General features: G+C 35.6%; 1 protein-coding gene across 4 annotated transcripts in view; it reads right to left on the bottom strand.

Moving 5' to 3' along the window:
- Window positions 1–27,488, bottom strand: part of DNAAF11 (dynein axonemal assembly factor 11) — a 95,171-nt gene that overhangs the window by 48,532 nt on the left and 19,151 nt on the right. For all 4 annotated transcript variants that reach the window (XM_050801602.1, XM_050801604.1, XM_050801601.1 and 1 more), the window contains exons 4-7: window positions 15,340–15,512; window positions 10,046–10,269; window positions 3,555–3,737; window positions 868–945 (exon numbers count right to left, since the gene is read on the bottom strand). In XM_050801602.1, the coding sequence (XP_050657559.1) occupies window positions 868–945; window positions 3,555–3,737; window positions 10,046–10,269; window positions 15,340–15,512 (658 nt within the window). The remainder of the gene's footprint in view (window positions 1–867; window positions 946–3,554; window positions 3,738–10,045; window positions 10,270–15,339; window positions 15,513–27,488) is intronic.

The following is a 27,488-nucleotide window of genomic DNA, read 5'->3' as shown; positions in this document are numbered from 1 at the left end:
TATCATGGAAGTCACTAGAACTAGGTTAGCATGAGCAACTCAGAACCACCACCTATTAGCTGTGTGACCTTGGGCAAGTCACTCCACCTCTCTCAGGCCCAGGCTGGACATGTAAGAAAGAAATACTGTCTACCACCTGTGATTGCCGTGAAGATAAATGATGCCCAGAAATAATTCAAGATTGTGCCTTCACCATGGTCATGACAGAGCAAATGAAATCATGACGGAAAATAGGTTTGAGTAATAAAATGAAGTGAATGAGATTTAGTCTGTAGGCTCTTTGGTCTGTATTTTGGCCACAAAAGGCTTTTCTGTCCTGCTTTTTAATTTCAAACTTTAAGACAGATAAAGAGGGTAGATTAGATATTATTATACTTGAAGATTTCCAGTTTTAGTATCTGTCCTCTATTAAATTCATTGAGGTTATTATATTGATTTCCTTCCCTAGCTCTCAAAGGCTTTGTATATGTGCTCCAGAGTATAAAGTAGATGTATAGACGGTACATCAGTATTCTCACCAGCTTGCTCATGGCAGAGTTTTAAAAATTCATAAATACAACAACAATGTGGTGGCAATTTTCAGGCATAAAACTGTATATGGTCCAAAGTTTCATGGGGTACATAAATAACTAAGATCTCCATATGCCAAGATCATTTGCTAGATGCCAAGACAATTATGCATTTGAAAACATAATAGATGTTTTCCCTTTAAATATGCACCAAATGACATTATTTTTAGACTCATCAAACTTGTTAAGAGCAGTCAGATATATTCTTTGCAGAGCAAACCTGGAATTGAAACAATGATTGACCAACACCATTGATTGACACTTTTGGGTCTTTAACTCTCTATTTGGCCTCACATACTTGGGCTCATTTACATTTAGGGCTTTCCCATCTTCAGTGATCAAAGTCCTGGGTGGTTTCACTTTCTTCTTTCTTTCACTTAAGATTGATGGTGGGTGAGAACAAGGGGCAGCATGGAAAGAAAAAATAAGCAAAGAGAATATAAAAGCAATTAATACATTTTTGTGAAACAGTTTTAAAAAAATTAATTGAACTTTGATGAACACATCAGCAATTCATTGTTCTGAAGTCCATTCCTTTAATTCTATGCTGGGAACTGACAATCAAGCCAGATTTTTTTACATGGTTGTATCTGTATCTGTACAGCAAAAAAATGATCAAGACAATTTGCCAGATAATTTGAATGAGGGAAGAAAACTCCTTTTCATGACTGTCTATTAATATTTAAATAAGTCTATTTTATACATGATTTACCCAGATAACTGTCGACTCTCCATTTGTGTACAGAGCTTCTGCTTTAGCTAAAATACAACATTTAACATACCAATTGAATAGAATCTATTCAATATAAATAAAAATATCAGCACAGAAGAATCTATGTAAAAGGATATTTCTCACAGCGTTATTTATAGTGGCAAACCCCTGGAACTGTTGTGAGTGCCCATCAGTGGAGGAATGGTTGAATCAACTGTGCTTCATTCATGCTATAACATATTTTGCAGCTATTTAAAAATGTATTTGCTCATTACTTATTGATTTAGAAAAGTGTTTATGATGTCTTTAGTGAGCAAAAATATATAAAACATAAATACATATTTGTTTTACAAAAAGACCCCAAATCCTACACTTGCAGAGATAATTTATACAATTATAAAGGGTTAAAAAAAATGTAGAGAGATCAACCCAAGCCTGCTAACAACACTCATTACGTTGAAGGGTTGGATAAGGGGTAAATAAAGGAAGCAAATAATAGAAGATTAATTGAGTAATATAAAATTAAAATGCAGTATGTAAATTCTATTTAAAAGATTACTGAAAGTATATAGAAACTTAAATAGGCAAATATGGACAATATCTAGATCAGATGGAAAAATTTGTTTAGATGATGGAACTGTTGGCAATTCTTTGCCTTAAATTTCTATTGTAACTTTAATACAGATTTTGTATCAGTTAACTTTATTTTAGAAAAAATCATTCACATTCTTCTGCATCCTAAGCTGGGCCTCCAGATCCAATGGAGTTAATATTTCAATGACTCAGGACAATTAAGGGGCATTCACAAGCCCTTGGCTTAACCCTACTCAGTGTAAAGCAGATCAGAGTTAGGAATAAAATATTTCTTTTGTCCCTGCTTACACCCAGTTAATAAAAATGGCAACACAATCAGAGGCAAACATCTCAGGGACTCACTGGATTGGGAAGTCTAAGGTGTCCAAAACATAGAGACTCAGATCTCCATCCCATTCAGCCTTACTTTATTAGGTGTCAGGGAGTAAAAATAAATTCTCCTTATTTCAGGCACAATACATAATAGATTAGTTATTATTTATATATACCCACAGATATATAAATATACCATATGTGTGTATGGGTATATATGTAAGAAATATTTCACAGTCTATAAACATGTAGAACTTCCATTTTAAAGGGCTCTTGAGTCTGCAAAGCACTTTCACATGTATGGATGGGCTCATCTGATTTTCTTAACAGTACAGTGGGGTAGGTAAGACAGGTATGATAATCCCTGTTTAGCAGATGAAGAACCAGATGAGGAGAAGTTAGGTACTTGCCAACATCACACAGAGGGTAATAGTGGAGTCAGGACATGCATACATAATCTTATTCAATGCTCTTCCCAAAGGGCTGTGTGGTCCCTTAGTGTGAAAATCACCCACGTTTTACAAACCAGTATTTTAGATAAAATTTGATTTTTGATTGTTATACCTCCCTGTATTTCTAATTAATGAAAATTTTATGAAAGCAGCTGAGATTTCAAATCTTTTTTACTTCTACTTTCTTGCTTTTAGTTGTTAATCACAGAGAGAGATACTGTGTTTTGTTTCACTTGAGGCATTGCCATGTAGATTACTATATTTCAAGGCTAATTTATCACTTTCTCAAGCTCATGAATAATAAGTATTCCCATAAGTTATATATTTTACATACTAGACTTAAGCAATGACATGAAATGGAATGACACAAAATCTGTTTTTGAAAAATCTACTCTGAAGATAATAGCATAAACATCCTAGTTTCTAACAAATCATCAAATTATAGATAAACAATTCAAAAGTGAAATCATAGTGTTAAATGTCGAAGAAAGTTGTATTAGGAAAATAAAATGTCTAATAAAACTAATTTCCAATTCTTCACTTTGCAAATTAATAGAACAGACTCAAAAAGGAGCCCATTCATTCCACAAAATGAACTTTTTCTAGACTAGAAATACTAATGTATTAGTGTACCCTAATACACTATTATTGGGTATATTAAAAGTTGTAAAAAGCTGAAGACATACAAAAAACCTCTACCTAAAATGTCATAATTCATGACGTTCTAAAGAAGGTACTTTGATATTAATGAATGTTAGCCAATACAATTCAACAAAAAGCTATAGTTAGAAAAAACAAAATCTATATATGAGTGCTAAAGGTTTAACACAAATAATGGGGGAAAAAAATGGGCAATCATGAAAATATAGTTCATAAGTGGCTACTGCTTCCCTCTCATAGGAAAGAATGAAATACCTTAATTTTTCCTGATTTTTCCGTTGCTTTTCCATGTGTCTAAGAGTTTCCAATCTCGATTCAGGAGTAAACAAGCAGGGCTTATTCCAGAATTCCAAGTCATCTTCACTGTTGTCTAATTTCTTTGTGTTGTGTTCCTCTGTGTCTGGTGCCTGTAGGTGGTCTTTGCTCTCTAAAGAGGAACTAGGAAAAACAGAGCACTTAAGAACAATAATGGATTCATGAGCTTCATCCTTAATGCTGGCCTTTTAATATCTACATACTTTTCTTACGTTATCTTCTTACCTTTGAATGACAAAGTGACTCTGAAAGACAGTCTATCCAGGCCTGGTTACCCTGGCCTGGATATGTAGTGAGATCAACCCAAGGCTGTTAACATTCATTACATTGAAAGGTTGAATAGGGCAGACCTTCATACTCTATCATCAGGAATATTGAGGTAATCAGATTCCAGGGTTCACAGACCTGACTGCTAAGAATCACCTGGGGAGCTTTATAAAAAGTACAGATTCCTGGGTTCTCATCAGAAAGCCTATTCAGTAGATCTGAAGTAGTTCTGAAGTAGTAGATCTGAAGCCTGGGAATCTGTGTTTTATATTTTGCAGGAGATTCTGATGATCAGACAAGCAATCACCCCACTTCTAATCTCGTACCTGTCAATTACACTCTCCACACTACTCCCAGAGGGACTTTTCTAGCAGGCAAATTGGATCACATTATTTCTAGGTTTTTTAATGACTCTCTTATCTCCAAAATTTGCTTGTAGGACATATGACACTTTTTATAGTATGGCCTGTACCTAGTTTATTTTTCATGGATAACTTCTGATTATGTAGCTTTATATGGTAACAGGTCTCTCTTCCCTTTTATTCATGTTTTGTAGACTGTCAGAGAATTAAACAATGTCTCTATATGTCACCAAATGGGTATTATGTGAGATAGTCAACATTTGTTCAACATGGATCCCAAAAATATTTATTGAGCATCTTCTGTTGTGCCAGACACCAGAGATACAACCCTGGCCTACACAAACCATGACACTACTTTCAGGGAGATTCTATTCTTGTGGCAAGAAAATGACATCATTCAAGCAATAAACATTAGGTATAGTCTCTCTCCCCTTATCTCTCCCTAGAATAGACACTTTATTAGATGACATTAAATGAAAAAAATTACATGATGCCTTTAATACCAACTATAGAAAATAGTAGGTACTCAATACATGTTGGGTTTTGTTATTGAATGAGGTGACAAGAAAGGCTCCTTTAGTTGATCTTCAAACTAAAGATATTTTCTTCATTTTGACAATATCTTTTCAAATATATTTTCTTTATCTCGAAAATATTGTGAAAGATATTTTTCAAAGGGATGAACCAAAAATACTAGAACATGAAATTTAAGTAGCATCAATAGAATATATAGCAAAATTCTGCTGTCTTTACAGATACAATGCAACTAAATATTTTAATAAGCAAAATAATGCAAATTGCTGAAAATAAATAAATGTTTTGCTATACAGCTACAGTTCTTTATGGCACTGAAAGAATAATCTATGAAGGGTATCTATAATATTCTACAATATTCTAGATAATTGCCACTGAAATAATTGGTTCCATTCTCATTTAACCATTTAAATTATATTTTTCCTGGAAAGTGACTAATTGGTTCAATCTGGCCTTTTGCAAGCTAAAATAATAATTATAAAAACATAAAAATAACAGTACTTAAGAAAAATTATCAGAGATATCAGCTAAATAACATGTCTCCAAGGCAAAATGCATATAAATGTGTGTAGCTGGTTGATGAAACAAAGTGAGCTCATTAGTGTCTGATCAAAAAAACTTTCTCTTCAACCACTGCCTTCCAACCTGCTCTCTCAGAACTCTCTACTCATCCATAAGCAGATTCCACAGCTCTATAGTCACTTTTAAGAACAGTATAATCTCAGCTAAACATTCACTTTCAGATACTAAAGGGTCTAAAGTTTAAATAAAAGTTTAGACCTAAGTTTCAAATCGAAGCCATTCCCTCCCTCTCCAACCCATTCTCTCTCCTGGCCCTGTTTCAGATTGGGGTGTGCATGGGAAGAGGTACACCCTCTCCTACTTTTCATTGTCATCCATTCCTTCCTCTGAATCCCATACCACTGGGCCTCTTAGGTTCAGAGGCTTCCTGCCTTCAGAATTTGGGGCCTGGGAAGATGAATGAGGAGAAGGTGAACATCTCTTATATGACCACTCCTATTATAACCTGGCTATTGCTACCCTTGCTGGGACCAATATCCAGATACTGGCTTTCTCTTCCTGCAGGCACCTTTGTCATTCTTGGAGACACTACAAGAACCCTCCAAGTGTACTGTTCACTGTTGAGGTGGTCAATATACTTCCTGGCTCCTTTTGTGATAATTCCCCAGCTTCTGCCACTGATAATCCACCCCTTAGTTTCTTATCGCTGCTGTCCTATTGGACAGCATCTCTTCAAGACAGTTCAAATCCAGCTCTTCTACCATGTCCACTTGGTCTATACAATATTCACAAATCCTGGCTGGGTGGGGTGGCTCACGCCTGTAATCCCAGCACTTTGGGAGGCCGAGGTGGGCATATCACGAGGTGATCAGGCTAGTCTCTCACTCTAGCCTGACCAACATGGTGAAATCCATCTCTACTAAAGGTACAAAAATTACTCAGGCATGGTGGCACACACCTGTAATCCCAGCTACTCAGGAGGCTGAGGCAGGAGAATCGCTTGAACCCAGGAGGCAGAGGTTGCAGTGAGCCGAGATCGCATCATTGCACTCCAGCCTGGGAGACAGAGTGAGACTCTGTCTGATTAAAAAAAAAAAAAAAAAAAAAAGATATTCACAAAATCCTTGGCATATGAAGTGTGAGCTGTTGCCATTAATACCTTCTTCCCTGATCCCTCTGCTCCAGGTCACTTTCTATCTTTTCAATTCTCCAGGCTGGAGGCAGGCTCTACCTAGTCAAGAGGTAAATGTCCATCTCCCTTTCTTGCAGCCTCTGATTCTCTATAGTGTTTCTTCTTGAAGCCTTGAGAGGGAAATACCTCCTACTCCTCACCAACTAATTCAATGATTCAGGATTTCAATGATTCTCCTCCAGAATGTCTATGTTTCTGTTCAAACAGGCTAAATAGGGTGAGAATGGTGAAGACTTAAGGATCAGCCAGGTCTATGGGGGAGGCAAGAAGGCACCTGCAAGAAACCGCACTGTAACCTTCTACTAAAATACAAGGAACAGATCATTTTAACTTTTGTAAACTTTTAAAAGCCAAGGATAGTAAATTATCTCCAAGATATTGTATGTGCCTATTACATAACTTTGATGCCAAACAGCAGGAAAAAAATACAATGAGACAAGGATATTATAGCATAAACTCACTAATGAACACAGGTTCAAATATTAAAATAAGATATTAGCAAAATCAATGGAGCAATGCATTAGCAAATAATCATGGACAAAGGATGTTTATCCCAGAAATTCAAGGATGGTTTAACATTAGAAATTCTATTAATGTAATTCAACACAGTAACAGAAAAACACTATTATCTCAATAAATTTGGGGAAAGCATTTAAAAATCAATATAATGCATGTGATGATAAAAGCTCCTCATCAACTAAGAATAGAAGGAAGCTTACTTAACAAGACCCAAAAACCCATAGCAAACATTATACTTAATGATGAGAAATTGCAAACATTCTTTTTAAAGTCAGAAACAAGATACAGATACCCATTCTTAACGCTACTATTCCACTCCATACTGGAGACCTTTGCAGGCAACATGAAGAAAATAAAGTAGAAGGAGAGGGATTGGAAAACAATTTTCAAGTTACTGCTTACAAACAATGTATTTTTCCAGTTAGAAAATGCAGGATTGCCTCTTTCATAAAGGTTAGCAAGATTAATACAGTATCAGTATACAGAAATAATTAATTTGTCCCTTTAAATATCAGCAAAACCAATTACATCTATTTTTAAAATCTTATTCTACAAGATACTTAGAAATAGAGACAATGAAAGATGGTTTAAGACTTTTATAGTGAAAATTTAAAACCTCATTGAATGACTCAGAAGAAGGTCTAAGTAAATAGAGCTCTTCCAAAGTTCAGCAAGGAAAGAATCAATGTCATGAAGATGCCAACTTTCCCCCAATTAACATACAAATTAAATGCAATTTCAATCAAAATTCCACTAGGGATTTTTAAGGAATTTCATTAGCAGCGGATTCTAAAACTCATACAGACAAGTAAGGAACTAAAAATAGCCAAGATAACTTTGAAAAATGAGAATATCTCCTACCAAATATCAAGATATGCTATAAATCTATACAAACTAAAACCAGGTAGAAGTGCTCCTATGGAACAGTCTAGGGAACTCAGAGATGAACCCATGAATACATGGTTTGAAGGGATTAGTAAGGGTGGCATTTCAGATCAGTGGGAAAAGAATAGCACCTTAATAAATGGTACAGAGACAATTAGCTACCCATATGAAAAACCATTAGTACCCTACCCTATACATTGGCAAAGGTTAATTCCAGATAAAAAGATACAAACAGATATGGTACTGGGATAAAGAAGCATTCCATAAACAAGACAAAAATGTACAAATAAGTTTAACTACATTAATATTTTTAAACTTCATAAAACACAAGCACTTATAATTAAACACAAGTCACAGACTGGGAGAAGACACTTGTAAAGCACATAACCACCAAAGAATATATTTTTTATTTGTATCCAGAATATAAAAGAACTATCAATAAGAAAAAAACTTAACAACTTATTTAAAACAAGTAGGGGACTTGAATAGAGGATATCTGAATAACCAACAAACATATAAAACATATTTAAAATATTCAAATTCACTAGTAACTATAGAAATGCAAATTAAATTTTTTTAAAATAGAGGATACTATACACTATGCAACACACTTGATTGGCCAATATTTTAAAATATATTATCCAGTATTGGCAAAGATTGAAAACTCCTGTATATTGATATATTAGCATAAATTATTACAAGTACTCTAGAAAACAATTTGGCAGTATGTATAAAGTTGAAAAGATATCATGATTGTTGTAGCAATGCCATTGCTAAATACCCTGAAGAAACTTTCATACCTGAACAAGGAGACAAGGGCAACATTGCTTGAATATCTCAACAAATGTTCAACATGGATTCGAGAAATATTTATTGGGCATCTTCTGTTGTGCCAGGCACCAGAGATACAGCCCTGGCCAAGATAGACCATGATGCTACTTTCAGGAGATTCTACTCTTGTGAGAATTGGAAATGGGAATAGGGAAAACAACGTGCATGGCCAGCCAAAGAGGGATGGCTGTGTCCAGGTTGACCGGCTGGCACCACTAGAAGGATTGTATGTGTTGTTGGAGCTGCTGCACCTTCTGATTGGTCAGGGCAAGTGAAATACTGGCTATTAACTATTTTGAATATTACCTCTGGGATAAATTATAATTTATTCATCCAACTGGATATTATTCTATACTTAAAATGAATTAGTTTTACATTAGATTTATATGCATAAATCTCAAAAACATGTTGCATGAAAAGCAAAGCTATAGAAAGATATCATTCATGCTAAACACACATACTCAAACTACTATTGTTTAAGGAGGCATACTTGTGAAATAAAGGTATTAAAAATATGAATGAATCAACATATATCAAATACGCACCAGCTTCAGGATAGCAGATGCCACCAGGATGAAGAGAGGAATGGGATGAAGGGGAAGTACTTAAGGAGCTTCTACACTCTTAATGATATTTTATTTCTTATTTAAAAAAAGATCCAAAGCAAATATATTGTCATTTATTAAATGTAGGTGGTAGAACTACAAGCTGCCTATATAACTATTTTCAAACATTTATGTATGTCTGAAATACTCTATAAGTATTATTTCCCCAATTTTAAGGGATTCTGTTATCTAAATACCTTACACTTTAACTGTATGGAATCAAATCAACTGACTATAATTGCAATTCACTTAAAATAAATAAACATGAAAATTTTAATTTAAAAAAGTTATTAATCACATTAAGAATGTATTCAGTATATAAAGAAAACAGAATGTTGTGTGATACAATTAGAATTATTCAAATTATAATAATGTGATTTGTATCTAACTTTTCTAAAATACTCCTAGTTTGTAAATCAAAGTACACCTGTTAATTCATCTTTTCTGTACATATTTTATGGATTTTTCTGAGAATAATTTTAGATGGAAATTAAAGTTACTAGTTTAAAAAGGAATTTTTCCCCCAAGGAAAGAAAGCCTTACAGAATTGTCACAAGCAATGGGATGCTCATATTCTTCCATCCAAAATTCACATCATGTTTTATTCTTCAAATTAATCCGGAATATAAGTGTACTGCAAAGAACTTGGAAAGAGAATACAGTTTGCTGCTTTTAACAAAAGTTGACTAGAAAGTAAACTAATAATTTACATACAGAGTAGCATTGATGTCTGTGTACCAACGTCCGTCAAAGCCTGCGTTACTTCTCTTGTCTTCATTTTTATCCTCTTCTTGGTGTTTCCGCTGAGCCTCTTCCTTGAGTTTGGCTCGTTTAAGACAGTGATCTTTTTCCTGCTCTCTGATTTGTGGTTCAATTATTGAATACTCCTGCAATGCCTTAATCCTTTCTGAAGGCTCTATTTCTTTACCATCCAACCACTTAAACAAAAAACAATAAATATAGTACAATTGTTCAAAAGTAGCAGTGTGAATCAGCCCCAGGTTGATTTTGATTAGAACTCTTGAAACTTAGAAATAATAATACACCACAGTGATAGAGAATTAAAACAATATAATTAATGGGAAATATCAGAACATTGTTCTAAATCAATGTTTATTTCATACAATTTACACAGTTTTAAAAATACCTTTACTGGCAATAATAATGATTAGGTCTTCTGTTAAAAATGATAATTAATACAAACTCTCAAAATATTTTATGTTAATTTTATAATTGCTCACTATGTCAAAAATGTCAATGCTTAAGTCAAATCATAGCTTCCAAGTACAACAATGGCACTTCTCAAAAGCTCTCTACAGAAAAAAAAAAGGCCTTGAATATTACGCATGATTGGCCTCTAATACAAATGAGCCCGTGTTTCACCCTTAACAAGATAGGCTATTGTTACAGCATTGTTTACATCTGATACTTCAATTATGATTTTCCAAAGTAAAATATTAAAATAAAAGTGTCAATTAAAACCTAAAATGTTAGAGCTAACAGTTTAAAGATACCTATTTATCTACCCAGCCTTATTCTGCAAAATGAGGTGAGGTATTTAGGAAGGTGTGGTTGGAAGATAATGGTTCCCCAAGAATGTCCATGTTCTAATCTCCATGAATGTTACCTTACATGACAAAAGGGACTTTACAGGTTTGATTAGGTTAAGGATCTTGGATGATCAGGGTGATTCTTGTAAGGACCACAGAGGTCCTTATAAGTACGAGAGAGAGACATGAGTGTCAGAGTTAGGGAGAGATGTAAAGTTGGCATAATGATGTCTTTGGAGATGGAGGAAGAGGCCATGAGCCTAAAAATGCAAGTATCCTCTAGAAGCTGAAAGGGGCAAAGTAAGGGATTCTCTCCTAGAGCCTGAAGAAAGAATAGCCCTGACAACACCTTGATTTTAGCCCAGTGAAACCATTTCAGGCTTTTGATCTCCAAAATCATAAGGTAATACATTTGTATTGTTTTAAGTCACTAAATTTGTCTCAATTTGTTACAGCAGCAATAAGAAACATATAAAAGGGGGAAAAATACACAGAAAGATTTAGTAAAATACAAATTAAAAAATTATTAGAATCAGCTGAATTATAAGTCAAAATTATGTAGAGATTTGGTAAAAAGATAATTCCAAATATGCTTTGGTCATAAGAACTCATATGGTTGCTATAGATGGGCTGCAGATTTGGTTCCGAGCTTCTTGGCAGCCAAAGTGAAATAGAAAAACATAATTAGTTACACAATTTTCATGGTCTTTAAGGAAAAAATAGTTTGTAGCTTCCCTCTAACATGCAGCTCTAAAACACACTTCTAGCACAGAGTTTCATAATGGAGACCTTGAGAGATGTCAGGCATTGTTTCTCCAGAAATATGTCCATAGAGTCACAGGTTTCATAGGGCTGTTTCTTGTAGTATCCTTCAATAAAGGTATCCTCATACCATTATGTATGAGGCCATAATGATGAACCCAATGCAATAAAACCTATTATTTAAGGCATTAAGTAATTGTGGTCCACATACTTAATCTGATCTAGTTTAATACAGGGTTGGGATCAAATCAATTTGGAAATTTTGGGATAAATGAAATTTACTTATTTTGTAAGTGTACATAAGTAAATACACTAATATAAATATATGAATCAACATAATTATAAATATATTTATATATAATTAATACTATATAAATATAGTACTTTCATAAATTTCTGTTAAGTCATCCAATTTGTAGTACTTTGTTATATTAATTTATATAGTATAATTTATATATAAATATATATTATTAACATAAATACATTATATATAACTGTGTATTATAATAAGCTAGAAAACTCTAGCTTATTACAGATAATTTCTTTCGACTGAGATTTTTTCCCAACAGAACCCTGGGGAGCAAGGTGATCTTTTCTTCTTTGTAATTGAAGTACATTGATTGATTGATTGATTGATTTCTGTCTTATAAACGGTTTAAGTGTATTTTGACTTAATTAGCACTACTATTCCTAAAAGGCTATGACAACTGAACCCTCTGTCACTTTACTGACAGGAGGCAAAAGACCTCATAAAAATAACTAATGACAAGTTCGGGACTGTACCCCAGCGCCTATTCTAGGAACCTCACTTTTTTGGTGATTTCTGTTCATCTTTGAAATTGGCCCACATTTCCTTCAAGCCAAAATCACGTCTGAGTTTAGAAGGCCTAAGAATCATAGATTCAGTTTTAAGCTGAGCGTTTCTTTATCTTTCTTCACCCTGGATTCCTGCAGCACAAAGGTGGAGTGTCCGCACTTATTGGTAATAACCATGCAAGTGCTGAAGCAGAGAAAGGGACACTAAGGTGTATTGAAGGCCTCACAGAACTCCCTTGAAGTAGGAATTATGATCCCACTATACATAAGTAAAATGAGGCACGCAATTCACAGGCAGTGGAAGCAGGTGTCAGACCTTGGTTTGTCTGCTAACAAATCTGTTTCCCACTGCACTGCAGGGTCTACCTACTTCTGGAGTGGCTCAGACACTGGGAAGAAAATCCTTGAAAAGGGCTGACTCTCCTCACACCTCTTCTATGTGACTATCTAAAATAACTACTCTGTTGTTATGGGTAAAATTGACAAAAAAAGATGTTGAAGTCCTAACCCCCAGCAGCTCAAATCATGGACTTTTTGGCAACAGAGTCATTATGGATGTAATTCGTTGAGACTAAATCATCCTGAAGCAGGTGGGCCCCAAGCCAATATAACTGGTGTCTTTATAAAGAGAGAGCCCTGTGAAGAGGAAGGCAGAGACCCTCGGGTAATGTGTCTACAAGCTCAAGAATGCCAAAGATTGGCCGGCAAATCAGCAGAAGCTAGGAGGGAGGCATGGAGCAGATTCTCCCTTGCAGCCCCTGGAAGGAACCAACCCCATCAACATCTTGAACTTGAACGTCTGGCCTTCAGAGCTATAAGATGACACATTTCTGTTGTTTAAGCCATCTAGTTTGCAGTACTTTGTTACAGCAGCCCTAGGAAAGTAATACATTTATTAACACAATTCCTTTCAAGCAGCTCACAAGCTTTCAATGAAATGGTAATTAAGATTCTACAGTATATCAAACTATTTTAAAATATTAATAAATATATGAATGCTATTTTTCAAAAAGGGGTTGTTTTCTATTAAAGCAGTTGATTTGGAGAAGTCTTTCTGAAAGGAAAGACTTGATCCAAAGCCTGTAATTTAACCCAGAGAGAAGCAGTGAGTGTGGGTATAGTGTGAATGGTGGAGGCATCAAGGTTGGACTCATGTAGGTTCAAATCCCACTGGTGTCACTTGCCAGATGTGTCAGCCTAAACAAGCAGCATTAACTCCCCGAGCTCTGAATGCACCTAATTGTCTCCCTGATTGGGTCTGGGAGGATCAGAAACACTGTGCACAAAGTACCTGGCACAACCTCTGACCCTGTCTGCGGCAGCCATATGATGGCTCTCACACCTTTAGCCTGACCAGGCTCAGCTGCGGCACTGCCACAGGCTCAGCTGTGGTGGCCATGAGGACTCATGGACCCTTAGCCCTTCCAAGGGCATGGCTCACAGCATTACACTACAAGACCTAGTTCTATGATAGTCTAGGTCTCATCAGTTCATTTTCTAGGAAATCACTGTATAATAACGATCAGTTTAGGTTACATATGAGACAATTTATTATTTATTCTATATTCAATTACCTGAATCACTCATTCTCTTAATCTGAGAAATTTTACAGTAGAAGAAATGTATTCCATTAATCCAGCAGTCAGCAGTCTCTTGACTGCAGAGAACACAGAAGTCTAAGAAACAAATATCCTTTGAGAACTGAAAAAATGCCTGTTGCACAGACGATGTATCCATGCATTCTCTTTCCAGGAACATGGAGCCACATGCAGGCTGGGAACTCTTGGACTTACATGAAACTTAACATTGCTATTTTAATATTCTCTGTTGTATGATTTCTCAAGAAATAATATTTTTCCCTCAGTTCTAAAATTATTCGATTGGGGGGATATGGTATAAGAGTAACATAAACAGTCGTAGTTGTCAAATGAGGTCCCTGCACCAGCAGCAGCACTTACAGATTTTGTTAGAAATGTGAAATGTCAGGCCCCATGTCAGACCTGACCCAGAAACCCTGGGGGAGGAGCACAGCAGTCTGTGTTTTGAAAAGGCCTCTACGTGTTCTGATGCACACCAAAGACTGTGAACTTGCCGGGCACAGCAGTTCACGCCTGTAATCCCAGCACTTTGGGAGGCTGAGGCAGGTGGATCACCTGAGGTCAGGAGTTCAAGACTAGCCTGGCCAACATGGTGAAATCTCATCTCTACTAAAAATACAAAAGTAGGCGGGTGTGGTGGCACATGCCTGTAATCCCAGCTACTTGGGAAGCTGAGGCAGGAGAATCACTTGAACCTGGGAGGCGTAGGTTGCAGTGAACTGAGATCATGCCATTGTACTCCAGCCTGCGCAAGAAGAGAACAAGAGCGAAACTCCTTCTCAAAAAAAAAAAAAAAAAAAGAAAAAGAAAAATTTAAAAAAGACAGTGAACCACTGCTACAAAGAAAATGTTAAGAAAAAGCAATGATAAAAAATAATAATTATAAAAGCACAGTAGCTTAAGACTATGTAATACAAAGGTACATAGCTGTAGCTACTTCTAAAACCCTAAACTTTTGGTTTGCTACAAGTAATAATGAATTCTAATCAGTAATGATGAATGTTCTTTGTAACTATGATTTGAACTCATTGAGAAAAAGTCAAATTAAGTTCTGTAAGTTTTGGATGAGAAAGGTGAAAAATATGCAATTTATTTTTCCGGGATTTATTAAAACTATTTAAACAATATTAAAGGTCTAGCCATTCAGATAATTACTTTGGGCTCTTTGGAATATTCCATTATCTGAAACAACACATTCATTGTTGCTGCAAGTAAAGCAGGAATTATTATAGTTGCTCATGCTCATTTCTCTGTGATTTCTGCACCATTAAAATAACCATACCTTTAGTTGTGGAAGAGTTGCTACCACGAACTCTCTATAGTGGTCAAAGAAAGCACATGGGTTCCCCATGAGAAAGAGCTCCTTCAGATGGATATTGTGCTTCAAGGTTTTAATGCTGCTCAGCTCTCCAATGAAATTTACAGTCAAGTCAAGTTTTGCCAGCTCTTCGCATCCTGTTGAGAAAAATAAAATGAAAACAAAGCAAATAAAGAAAAATCACAGTGGTAATAAAACATGTGTAATAGCACATAATAGAAGTAACAGTTGTTGTATTTTCAGTCTGCTGATTTATTGCATTGCTTACCATGAAGTGATTTTTCAGAAATATCAACTCAAAGGCTTCATCTTAACTCATTTTTCTATTTCTGTCTCCCCTTATTTTCACCCTCTGAGTCCTTCCAGCCAGGGGAAATCACTTTCCCTGCTTACAAGAAGACTGGTTATTTTTTTTTGATTTGGTCACTATCTGGCATGAAAAAAGCAAAAGTATAAGCTGCTACTACAGTGGGTGCTACCTCAGAACAAAACTCCTACTAGAGAGGGCACCTGGAACCTGTCCTCTTGAGTTTTAGCAGGTCGGTAGGACATATTTCATCTTGGAGGGTGATAGTGGAAAGTTTCTCCAAAAAGAAAGGCATTTCATAAAACCAGTGCATCAGAACCAGTATTTGCAAAGTCACCTAGCAGAGAGAGAATGGCTCTAAGGCCACCAAGAACTGAACTGAAGGTATTAACAAAAGTGAAGAATAAGATGTTTTGATGTTCAAAGGAATAATAGAAAAAGGGTGAGTCACTGAAGTAGGGTTTTATAGTAAATCTGACCCATCCACCTTCATTACAGAGATAGCCAGATGCTATAGAAACTTGAATCGAATCTAAATTTGAATTTGAATTAATCCCCTCATTCACATTCCATGCAAATTTGGTGGCTAGGAGTCCAGACTTGGGAATTAGACAGATACAAGTTCAAGTGCTTCCTCTACCTCATCCTTGCTAATGTGACCTTGGGTAAGTTACAAGCTTCAGCCTGCTCATCTATAGAATTATTATAGTATTGGTACCAGAGTCAGAAGTTGTGAAAATAACATAAGATGACTCATGTAAAGTGCTTAGCATAATGCTTGCCACTGAGAGTGTCAGCAAACATGAGCTATGATTAGAATAGCTCAATGAGCACTCTAATTACCATATGACTTCTTGGACAATGTACCTATAAGGAAGGAAGCAAGCACAGCTGTCTCATGAGCAGAAACCTTACAGTTTCTTTCCGTGAACTAAGAAGAGTTGACCTAGTTTAGGCAGCAGCCTTTGTGGGCTTGGTTCAATATAAGATTATCTCTCACTATGACTGCCTCATGCTTGTGGGATTAACATGGCAGATTTTGCAACCTCCAATGTCTAGAAAGCCTTCCCCAGCTAATACCCCAGGTCCACCTTGTTCTGCATTTATTTCTTCCAAGTTCTACACACCTTTCCGTTATGATTCCTTATTATCTATTTTTTTGTAATTTTTCTGTGGCTATATAATTTAGAGTGAATTTCAGTTCCTGATAGATTAATGTCATCAATATGAATTTGATTTGGACTGGTTTACAGCTATGCAACTGTGTCACCTTTGGTGAGGTTTCCTCATTTCTGAAGGCTATATAATGGAGTCAACTTCATTAAATGATGGTGTTCCCTTCCTGTTCCCTTATTCTATCACCTGACTCAATCTGGTCCAGAATTTCATGTTTTCTTCTTATTAAGTCAGACCCCAAGCCAATCTCCTCCAAATAAGCAACCTCTATCTTAGAACTTTCAGATGTATGACCTCACTCTATATCCATCTATCCATTCATTCATCCACCCACGCGGGAGTTGCAGGGTGCCTGCTACATAGATGTTGCTAAGCAAGGTCTTTAGAATAAACTGATAAAAAAAAAAATCATAGTCCCTGAGTTCACACTTATGTCTAACATAGAGAAAATATAAAAAGAGAAAAAAAATACAAAGAAAAGAAAATTAAATGTGCAAACACAGAATCCAGAAGTAGGCAATGCCCATTAGACATCGAAAGCTACCCTAAACCTATATTCATTGGTTGTTTCTCAATTCCCATTCATTGCTCAACCCATTGTTCCTGGCATTCTATAAGATCTGCTTCTCTAAAGGTGACCAAGGACCATGATATTAGCAGTCTAATCGACCGTCTTCAACCCACTTTTCACTAGAACAATCTGCTGCATATGGCACAATTATTCATGAATTATCTCTTAAAATTCATGAATTCTCTTAAAATTATCACTTGGTAACAGTGATACTACTCTCTTCTTGTTCTCCTTATAATGTAGTCTGTTCTTCTTCATCTCTTTTATAAACTTCTCTATCCCTTCAATGGTGATATATCCCAGAGTTCCACCCTTGACCCAGTATTTTCTATCATCATCTTCTTGATGACAACAGTCATGGTTATTGGTTTAACTAACCCCAGATTCTGATGATTTCCAAATGATAACCCACTATCTGAATATCATACTCCTATTTCCAAATGTCTGTAAGACATATTACATTCAACATGTTCAAAATGGAATTCTCCCTATTTCCTCTTATTCTCTATTCCTCAACACAGCTTCTCTGCCTTGTTTATGTCTGAACTCTTTCAATACTATCACTATTTTGGTTTTAGACATGAATTTCATACATCTAAGGGTCAAGTCATAAATTTAAAAGTTAAATTACTCTCTTAACTCCTTCATGTCATTAGCCAAGTCCCAGAGACCTTAACTCCTAAATTTTATCATATACTTCCTGTCTAGTATAATCTTATTATCCATACCCCAGGTTCTTATCACCTTTTGCAATGAAATATGGTAATAATCTCCTTCATATACTTATTTCAAGAATATAAACAGTTTGAAAGAAGGAAAGAACAGATAAAAGTAGGAAAAGAAAAGAGGAGTCTAGAACTTCTTGATGTACCACTAAGCAAGAAAGTACTCAAAGAAAGATAAGAACATTTTAAAATGTCAGAAGAGTCTACTTGGAAGGGCTTCTGTAGCCAAACCTGGGACACTGTGATCATTAAACTAAATAATGGTAGTAACATAATTCGTTGAACAAAACAAGAATCCATGAGTCTATGCCAATATAAGAAATGCGAATAAATTGGGGGAGAAGGCAAAGTTTTTTCTTAAGGAAGAATGTCATCTAATAAATATGAAAAGAATGATGGAATGAAAACAAGTCATTAGAATGTTAAAACCAGTGCATGAAAGTATGATGAGGAATAGGATATCTACATAATGTTCAAGTATCTTCCCACAAATTACTCATTGGTTAAAAGTGAAATATAGTAATGTTACAGTAGAGAAACCTGGTAGACACTGTCTTTTCTTTGGTTCTTTTTAGGGCAATCAGATACTCTCTAACACACATATTGTTTTATTTTAATTTTGTGTACATGCTTTGTCATATCTGATGTTTTTCTTTTTTGTTTGAGTGTTTATGACCTGTCTTCCCCATTAGAATTTAAGCTCCATGGAGAGGGGAAGATTGACTTGTTAATTACTTTATTTCTCACACGTAAAAGATTCCTTGGCATAAGATAGAAGGTCAAGAAATACTTGTAGAAGAAATGAAGAGATGGGAGGAGGAAGAGAGGGGAGGAGAAAAGAAAGAATGAGAAAGACAAAGAAGGAAAATGGGTAAGTGCAGCAGATAAGTCAACAGATAGATTAGTTAGTTGGCTCAGGTGAAAACTAAAGGAAAGACAACTTTAAAGATAATTGAGCAACTGAGGGGAAAAATGGAATTGACAAGACTGAGTGTAGGTGACTATTATAGTCGGACATTAAATTCTAGTAAATATAATTACATGATATAAAATAAAGAAGCACATTAGGAAGAAACTCAATGTAGAAAAATGGTTAAGCAAACTCTAATACATCTATTCAATGTTTAATGTTATAAGTACATCTAAAATGGTGGTTATGAAAACTATCACAGCATGGAAGAGGAGAGCTCATGATATAATGAAAATGGAAAAAGTAAGATATAACATCGCCCATGCGCCAAAATTACAACAATGTAAAAGGCAGAAAAATAAATACAGCAAAATGATAATAGCAATAGTGGAATTAAGATTAAACATCATTCTGTTTTTCAAAATTTTGCAACATGGTTATAGTTGGGAATTTTTTAAAGTATACAATAGATAAAATACATAAAACTGACAGAAAACTAAGATATAAGTTAGCATAGTTTTCTCAAATGTGATAAGTATGCTCCAGGTACATAACAAGCTTATTAACTACATGGCTAATATTTATTTGCTGTTGACTATATTAAGCTCTTCCATATACAGTATCTTATTCAATCCTAACATCATGCCTATGAGAGAAATATCACAATTACTATCTTTATTTGAAGGTCAGATAGCTCAGTGTGGGCACTTGGCTCTGAGATGCCCATCATTATGTGCACGCATGCCATTTCTCATGGAGAGATGGCATCGAATCCTTCGCCTTCTCTCTGCACTGGGGCTGGCCCCAGGGACTTGCCTGACCAACAGACTGGGGCACCACTGAAGCTCTGGGGCTGCCTAGATGTCTGAAATGCTCACACTGGAAGGACTTCCCTACAAACAATTGCTCTGGGACATGTCAGAAGCCACATCAAGTGTCTGGCTACCTTTACTCCACCACACTCAGAGACCCTGAGCCACCTGGAGAATCGTAAAGCAGTGAGAGAGAACGAAACCCGCTTCTGTGGAAAGAAACACGCCCAGAAGCGGCGCCAGATGGTAACTGAAGCAACCATCTTGGAGGTGGAGCCTCCAGCAACGGCTGCTTCTGGGATCTATCTGGCAATAGATACTTGCAACTGCAATGCAAATGAGCTAAGGAATTACCAAAATTTACACAGCTCCTAAATGGATGAGTTGGGATTTGGACCCAGGTTGGCCCACCTGCAAAGATTCTCTGAACTGATATGTTAGAGCAGCGGTCTCCACCCTTTTTGGCACCAGGGACTGGTTACATGGAAGACCATTTTTCCACGGATGGTGGGGTGGGATGGTTTCGGGATGAAACTGTCTCACCCCAGATCATCAGGCATTAGTTAAGTTCTCATAGGAGCACGCAACCTACATCCCTCGCAAGACCAGTTCACAATGGGGCTCCGCTCCTATGAGGATCTAAAACAGCGGCTGTTCGGACAGGAGGTGGAGCTCAGACACTATGACCCTCTTGGCCCACTGCTCACCTCCTGCTGTGCGGTGGCTTCCTAACAGGCCAGAGGTATGGGTCCTCTGCCAGGGTTTGGGGACCCCTGTGCTACAGAGTTTCTTTGCCAGTGTTAGCTATTTATTACTAAAATATCATCATCATCTTCATCTTACAATTCTCAAGCTACAATTCTGTGGAACACATATTTGAGTCTGTAAGTAAAAGCAGTTGTCACCAGCCAGCAGAGGCGTGGCCCAGGACTGACCTGCCTGGAATTCATGGCACAGGTGGAGACGGGCAGACCAGCTTGGAAGAAGGCAGGAGGAGGCAGGTGGGATAAGAAAGGCCAGAGATTAGATGTGGGAGAGTTGGGCAGCGAGTGTAACATCTCCTCCCAACACAGAGTTAATTCAAAAGACCAGTCCCTGTAAATGGGTCCATATCCCATATTTCATTATGATATCCTGTTAATGTTATATGAAAATACACGGAGGGTGGGTAGGAGAAAATTGAGAACCTTGTGGATGGTGTGAGAGAACAAAATCTGCATCTTCCACATTGGGAAGTCAATAGATGACATCTAAAATAGGAATATCAAGAAATAGCAGATAAGCATGATGTAAGTGCAATACTTGGGAGATAAGCATAATACTGAGTGCATTATTTAGACACTTGTAATAGAACAAGCAAGGGGAATTGTGAGTAGCTACCTCTGGGCAGTAGGACTTAGAGGTCTGAGGGGATTGACAAGGGACATAAGTATAGCACTGTGACCTTGTGAACTATTACTATGCTAAAAATATTGATTGTGCAAAAGATAAATATCCAAAATGTACAAGAACAAATACATGCTTTTATATATTCTAGATTTTACTATATAGGTGAAATTCATTAACTTCACATCTTCAAAAATAATTATATAAATGAAAGGGAGAAACAAAATCATTTCTATTAAATTAATAAAAACGTGGATAATATTAAAAACATATATCGGCAAGCCTGTGACATAAGAGTTATACGTTTCAGCATGCAATCTGTCAATATATAAAATAGGCTTTTAAATTCTTTTTTCCTCCATTGCTAGAATTTCATCTGGGGGAAAAAAAGTCCGAGCCAAATATCTCAACTGGAAACAGAGGTAACTCGTACAGTTCTGCTCAGAACAGTTATATTCATAATAACGAACATAATTAAAAACACCTCCAGCACCAAACAATAAGGTTGCATTTAAAACACATCAATAAACTTGATAATGCAGTTGTTAAATTATAAAAATGTAGACTCAGCCACTATATGGAGGATGTGTACAAAACTATATCTATAAATAAAACTAAGTCTATATCTCTATGTTTGTATGTTTATTTTACATTGGCAAAATGACAGATGAATTTTATAAATGTGGAAGATATATTTGGGGTAAACTGACTTAAGATAGGTTAGGTGGCATTTCTTAAGTTTAATTTAGGAGGCTACAGAAGACATTTTAATTACATTTTTCTTTCATATAAGAAAAAGTGACATTTGAAAGATTCCAATGAGGTAAAAACGTCATATATCTTTGGATGTTGCTATAATTTTGTAGATAAAGAACCCTCCAAATGTTCATTATATTTTTCAAAGTGTCAAATCGTAATGTCTACTTGGCCTACAATTAAGAAATTAAACTACGTTTGTCATCCTTAACATGAACAATTCTTGCCAAACTGACCAAGCTCGAGAAAAATCTCGTCTCTGGAGTTCAACACTGCTTCCTTCAGTGGAGTCCCAGCCTCTATCTCCTGTTCGGCGGAGATCCAGCTCAGTGACCCTCTGGCGTCTAAAAATCACGGAAATCAACAATACTGACTGCCCAAGGTGGGTGGGGGAGCTCATGCTATGGGAAATTCCACCTCTCCTTCTAGGTTAGGGTAAGGGATGGAAAACAAAAGCATTTTATTCTACCCTGGTGAATCCTCAACAGGAGAGGAAAAAAAAAAAAGATACCAGCTATGTTTTTGCCATCCAAGGAAAAAAAGTAAAAAAGCAAAACAACTTATTTTTTAAATTATTTTGAGATTTACTTAAGGAGGTGGGCTGAAGGTGTACCCCCATCTTCCTCCTCTGTCACCTCAAGCCCTTAAAATTAAACAAAAGTACATATTTGCCAGCAGATAGGATGCATTCTCCATTCCCCCATCCCCCTCCACCACCCTCACCAAACAATCCTACCCTACACCCAGTTCATCCGTGTTAAAGCTGGAAGGCAGAGCACAAAAAGACCTGTCCAGGTAAAAGGCAGGAGTGGGGCTGGCCTGCAGTTTGCCAAGCTCAAAAAGACAATAGTGACGATGCTGCCCTCTAGTGGTACATAAATAAAACAAATCACACAAACAGAACTTCTCATACGGTGTGAGAATACTTACTTCATAAAACTAACAAGCCCTGGACAACTGAGCCAAGAGTCCCAGTTTTAATTATTTCTTTGTCATTTTAGATAGAAAATTCATTACCACAAAACATGGACATAGAGTAAATTTTGTTATTCCATTTGTTCACAGGAGAATAGGGCTGTAAAGTGTTAGCTGGGAGACAGCAATGACTCCACTTCTAATGCAGAAAAATGCCAATGATTAAAAGGATCATATTGATCCCAGGACTGAGGCCAGGTTTGAGGGCTTTGGTAATGGTAATTTTTTGAGAAGGAAAAATGAAAATATATGAGGCAGATTTATGTAATTGTAAATACCTAACCTTGATAATCACTGGAATATCCATTTTTACCCTAGTAGGCAAATAGGCTAAAATCTACCATGACCTAAGTACAGTCCTCCTAATTTCAGCTATTAGCAGATGGCAATGGGGTGAAGAGAACAGGTTGTCTGCCTCTATTCCATGGCCCTGCACCCTAAAGTGAAGTCTGCCAGTCAGCATGCCCCACCCACTGGCAGAGTGCACAGTGGCTCTGCCAGGCAGGCTGAGGCTGGATAGGCAAGCAGAACCTTACAGCTGCAGAATAAGTCACACAAGCCACCTAATACACGAAATCCTTTGTGACTGTAATCAGACACCAAATGTTATCAGACATTTAGAGAAAAATAGCACAAGATAGAAGTCTGCAAAATAAAACAGAAAACCTCAGATGAAGAAGATAATTCAGGGGATGAAAAAAAAAATGGCAGCGAAAATTTCTAACGAGTATCTCCAAAGAGATTTAGAAGATATCTCATCCATAAAATAAGAATACACACCACAGGAACGAAATAATCAGAACATAGAAGTAAGTTCAGAAGAATAAAAAGCATGGCCAAAATTCACATATACACCATGGAATACTATGCAGCCATAAAAAAGGGTGAGTTCATGTCCTTTGCAGGGACATGGATGATGCTGGAAACCATCATTCTCAGCAAACTAACACAAGAACAGAAAACCAAACACTGCACGTTCTCACTCATAACTGGGAGTTGAAAATAGGAACACATGGACACAGGAGGGGAACATCACACACTGGGGCCTGTCGGGGGTTGGGGGGCTAGGTGAGGGAGAACATTAGGAGAAATACCTAATGTAGATGATAGGTTGATGGGTGGAGCAAACCACCATGACATGTGTATATCTATGTAAAAAACCTGCACGTTCTGCACATGTATCCCAGAACTTAAACTAAAATAATAAAAAAAAGTATGGCCAAATTAAAGAGTTAATTGTAGATGGACTGAACTATAAAACGAACAGGGATGAAAAGGAAATGATTATTTGGAATTTGAATCTGGTGAAATATTTCAAAATGTACAATATCAACAAAAATGGATTTAAATAAAAGATGCAAGTTAAAAGGCACAAAAGATCAGTATTATACTACTAAAAATCCAATTGAAAGAAGTTCTTGGGGAGATTTAAAAAACACAAAAAAAGTTATTGGAAAAGATAATAGATAGGTAGATGGATGGATAGATGGAAGAAGGAAGGGAGGAAGGAAAGAAGAAATGGTAAAAATGTAATTGTCAAAAAATAATTTTCTATCTGGGAAAACTCTCCTTCAAAAATAGAAAATAAATTAAGGTATTTTTAGATAGAAAAAATGAGAGTTTTTCACTAACAGATTTATGCTACAAGAAATAGTAAAGAGTGTATTTCAGGCTGAAATGAAAAGACACTAGGGAGAAACTCAAATTCATTTAATAAAATAAGAATGATTACTAAAGGTAACTATATAAGTAAATATAAAAGACAACATAAATTTATTTTTGTTTGTACCTATTTTCTTCTGCTAAATTATTTAAAAGATGACTGCAAAAAGAAATAATTATAAATCTATGTTAATAGGCATATGATATGTGAAGATGTGATATGTGACCATAACAGCATAAATGAAGAGAGGGAAACTAAACTATACAGGAGCAAAGTCTGTATACTATTGAAATGAAGTTGGTATTAATTTGAACTAGAATTTTAATTCCCATGGAAACCACTAAAAAAACTCAAAAATACACATAAAAGAAAGAACAAGGGAATTAAAATGGTACACACAAAAATAACAAAAATGAAAACAGTAATCCAAAAACAGAAGAACAAGTTTGACATAAAATATATAGAAAAACGTTGCAAATAACAGACAGAAATTCTGCCTTATTGCTAATTACATTAAGTGTAAATGGGTTAATCTCCCCAATTAAAAGGCAGAGATTGACAGGATAGATTAAAAATCAAAATATGATTCATCTATACGTTATTTAAAGAGAAGCATTTTAGATTCAAAGATAGAAATAGTTGGAAAGGTAAAAGATAGGAAAAGTTATACCATACAAATGGTAACCAAAAAGAAAAAAGGGAGAGCTGGAGTGACTATATCAATACCTGACAAAATAAACTTTAAGGCAAACATTGTTACTATAGACAAAAAATGACATTTTATAATAATAACATCAATTCATCAAAAAGATAAAATAATTATAAACACATATGCACCTAAGAGCAGAGTCCCAAAATACATAAAGCAAAAACTAACATTATTGAAGAGAGCTAGAGACAATTCAACAATAATAGTTGGAGACAACAATAACCTGCTTTTAATAATAGATAAAACAATTAGACAGAGTATCAGCAAGGAAATAGAAGAGTAGGAAAGAAAGAAACAAAAGGCTAGACCTAACACGCATATTTAGAGCATTGAACCCAAGAATAGCAGAATGTACATTCTTCTCAAATGTACACAGAACAGCCTCTAGGATAGATCAAATTTTGGGCCATAAAACAAGTCTCAATAAGCTAAAAGTAATTAAAATCAAAGAAAGTATTTATTTGATCTCAATGGAATGAAACTAGAAATCAGTAAAATAAGAAAATGTTGGAAAGTCACAAAGATGTGGAAATTAACACTGCTATATAAGTAATGGGTTAAAGAAAAAAATTGCAAAAAAAATCAGAAAATACTTTGAGATTAATTAAAACAAAAGCACAACATATCAAAACAGATGCAAAAAAAATAATGCTCAGAGGAAAATTCATATAATTTTATTTATACCTCCATAAAAAAGAATGACTCAAATCAATAACCTAATTGTCTGTCTTAAGAAACTAGAAAAAAGAGAAAACACAAAGAGAAAGAAATAATAAGGATTACAATGGAAACAAAAAAAATAGAGAATATAAAACAATAGACAAAATCAACAAAATCAAAAGTTGGTTCTTTGAAAAGATTGACCAGATTGACAAACTGTTAGCTACACATTAACCGGAAAAAAAAGAGAACACTCAAATTTAGTAAATCAGGAATGACAGATGAGCCTTTACTGTTGACATTTAAAAAAATGAAAAAGATGACAAGGGAGTAGTAAAAACAACTGTATGGTGAAAAATGAGATAACCTAAGTGAAATAGACAAATTCTAGAAAGACATAACCTTCCAAAACTGAGTCAAGAAGAAACAGAAAATCTGAATAGACCTCCAACAAACAAAGAGATTAAATTAATAATCAATAAATTTTCCCAAAGAAAGGTCCAGGACCAGATGGCTTTCCTGGTGTATTCTAACAAATATTTAAAGAGGAATTAACACAAACTTTTTTACAAGCTCTTTGAAAAAAATTGATTAAGAAGCACTTCTCAACTCATTCTATAAAGGCCCATACTCTCCAGACAGTAAAACCAAAGACACTTATAGGGAAAACAAACAAACAAACAAACAAACTACAGACAAAACTAAGAACAATTGTGCCCCAGAGGTCACCATCACGAAAGTTGAAAAGAAAACCCGCAAATTGGAAGAATATATCTGCAAATCAAATATCTGATCAAAGTCTAGCATCTAGAATATATAAAGTACACTTTTAACTTAGCAGTGAAAAGACAAATAGTATAACTAATTTAAAAATGGGCCAAAGCTTTGAATAAACATTTTTCCAAAGAAGATATTCAAATGGCCAGTAAGCACATAAAAAATGCTCAACATCATTAGTCATTAGGTAAACGCAAATCAGAAGCACAATAACATACCACTTCACACCTATTAGGATAGGATGGCTACTATAAAAATAAACAAAAATATCTTCCTATCTTAAAAAATATTGTTTATAGAAAGTATTAGTGAAACTGTGTAGAGGTTGGTACTCACATGGACTATCAGTATAAGTACAAATCGATACAATAGATATTTTGGAGAACAATTTGGCAGTATCTTTCAAAATATGCTGATTTAAATGCAGGAATTCCATTTCTAAGTGTCTGTCCTAGAAAAAACTGTGCACATGTACACAAAGTAAAATGTAGAAGGAGGCTCACTGTAGCCATGCTTTTTATAGCAAAACACTGGAACGCACCCAAATGTCCATTTGCAGACAGATGGTTAGATAAATCAGTCTACAGTGATTCCAGTACGTAGCCCCACACCCCCTTTCCTGGATATCAAAAAAGCAAGGTAATTGTAGGGAAAAAACTAATTTTCAAAACAATACTCATAGTATG

Source organism: Macaca thibetana, chromosome 8 (genome assembly GCF_024542745.1).
Source record: "Macaca thibetana thibetana isolate TM-01 chromosome 8, ASM2454274v1, whole genome shotgun sequence".
In the NCBI taxonomy this organism is placed as follows: Eukaryota; Metazoa; Chordata; class Mammalia; order Primates; family Cercopithecidae; genus Macaca; species Macaca thibetana.
Note: the sequence above shows the minus strand (reverse complement) of the source record. Positions and strands in the feature narration are given on the sequence as shown.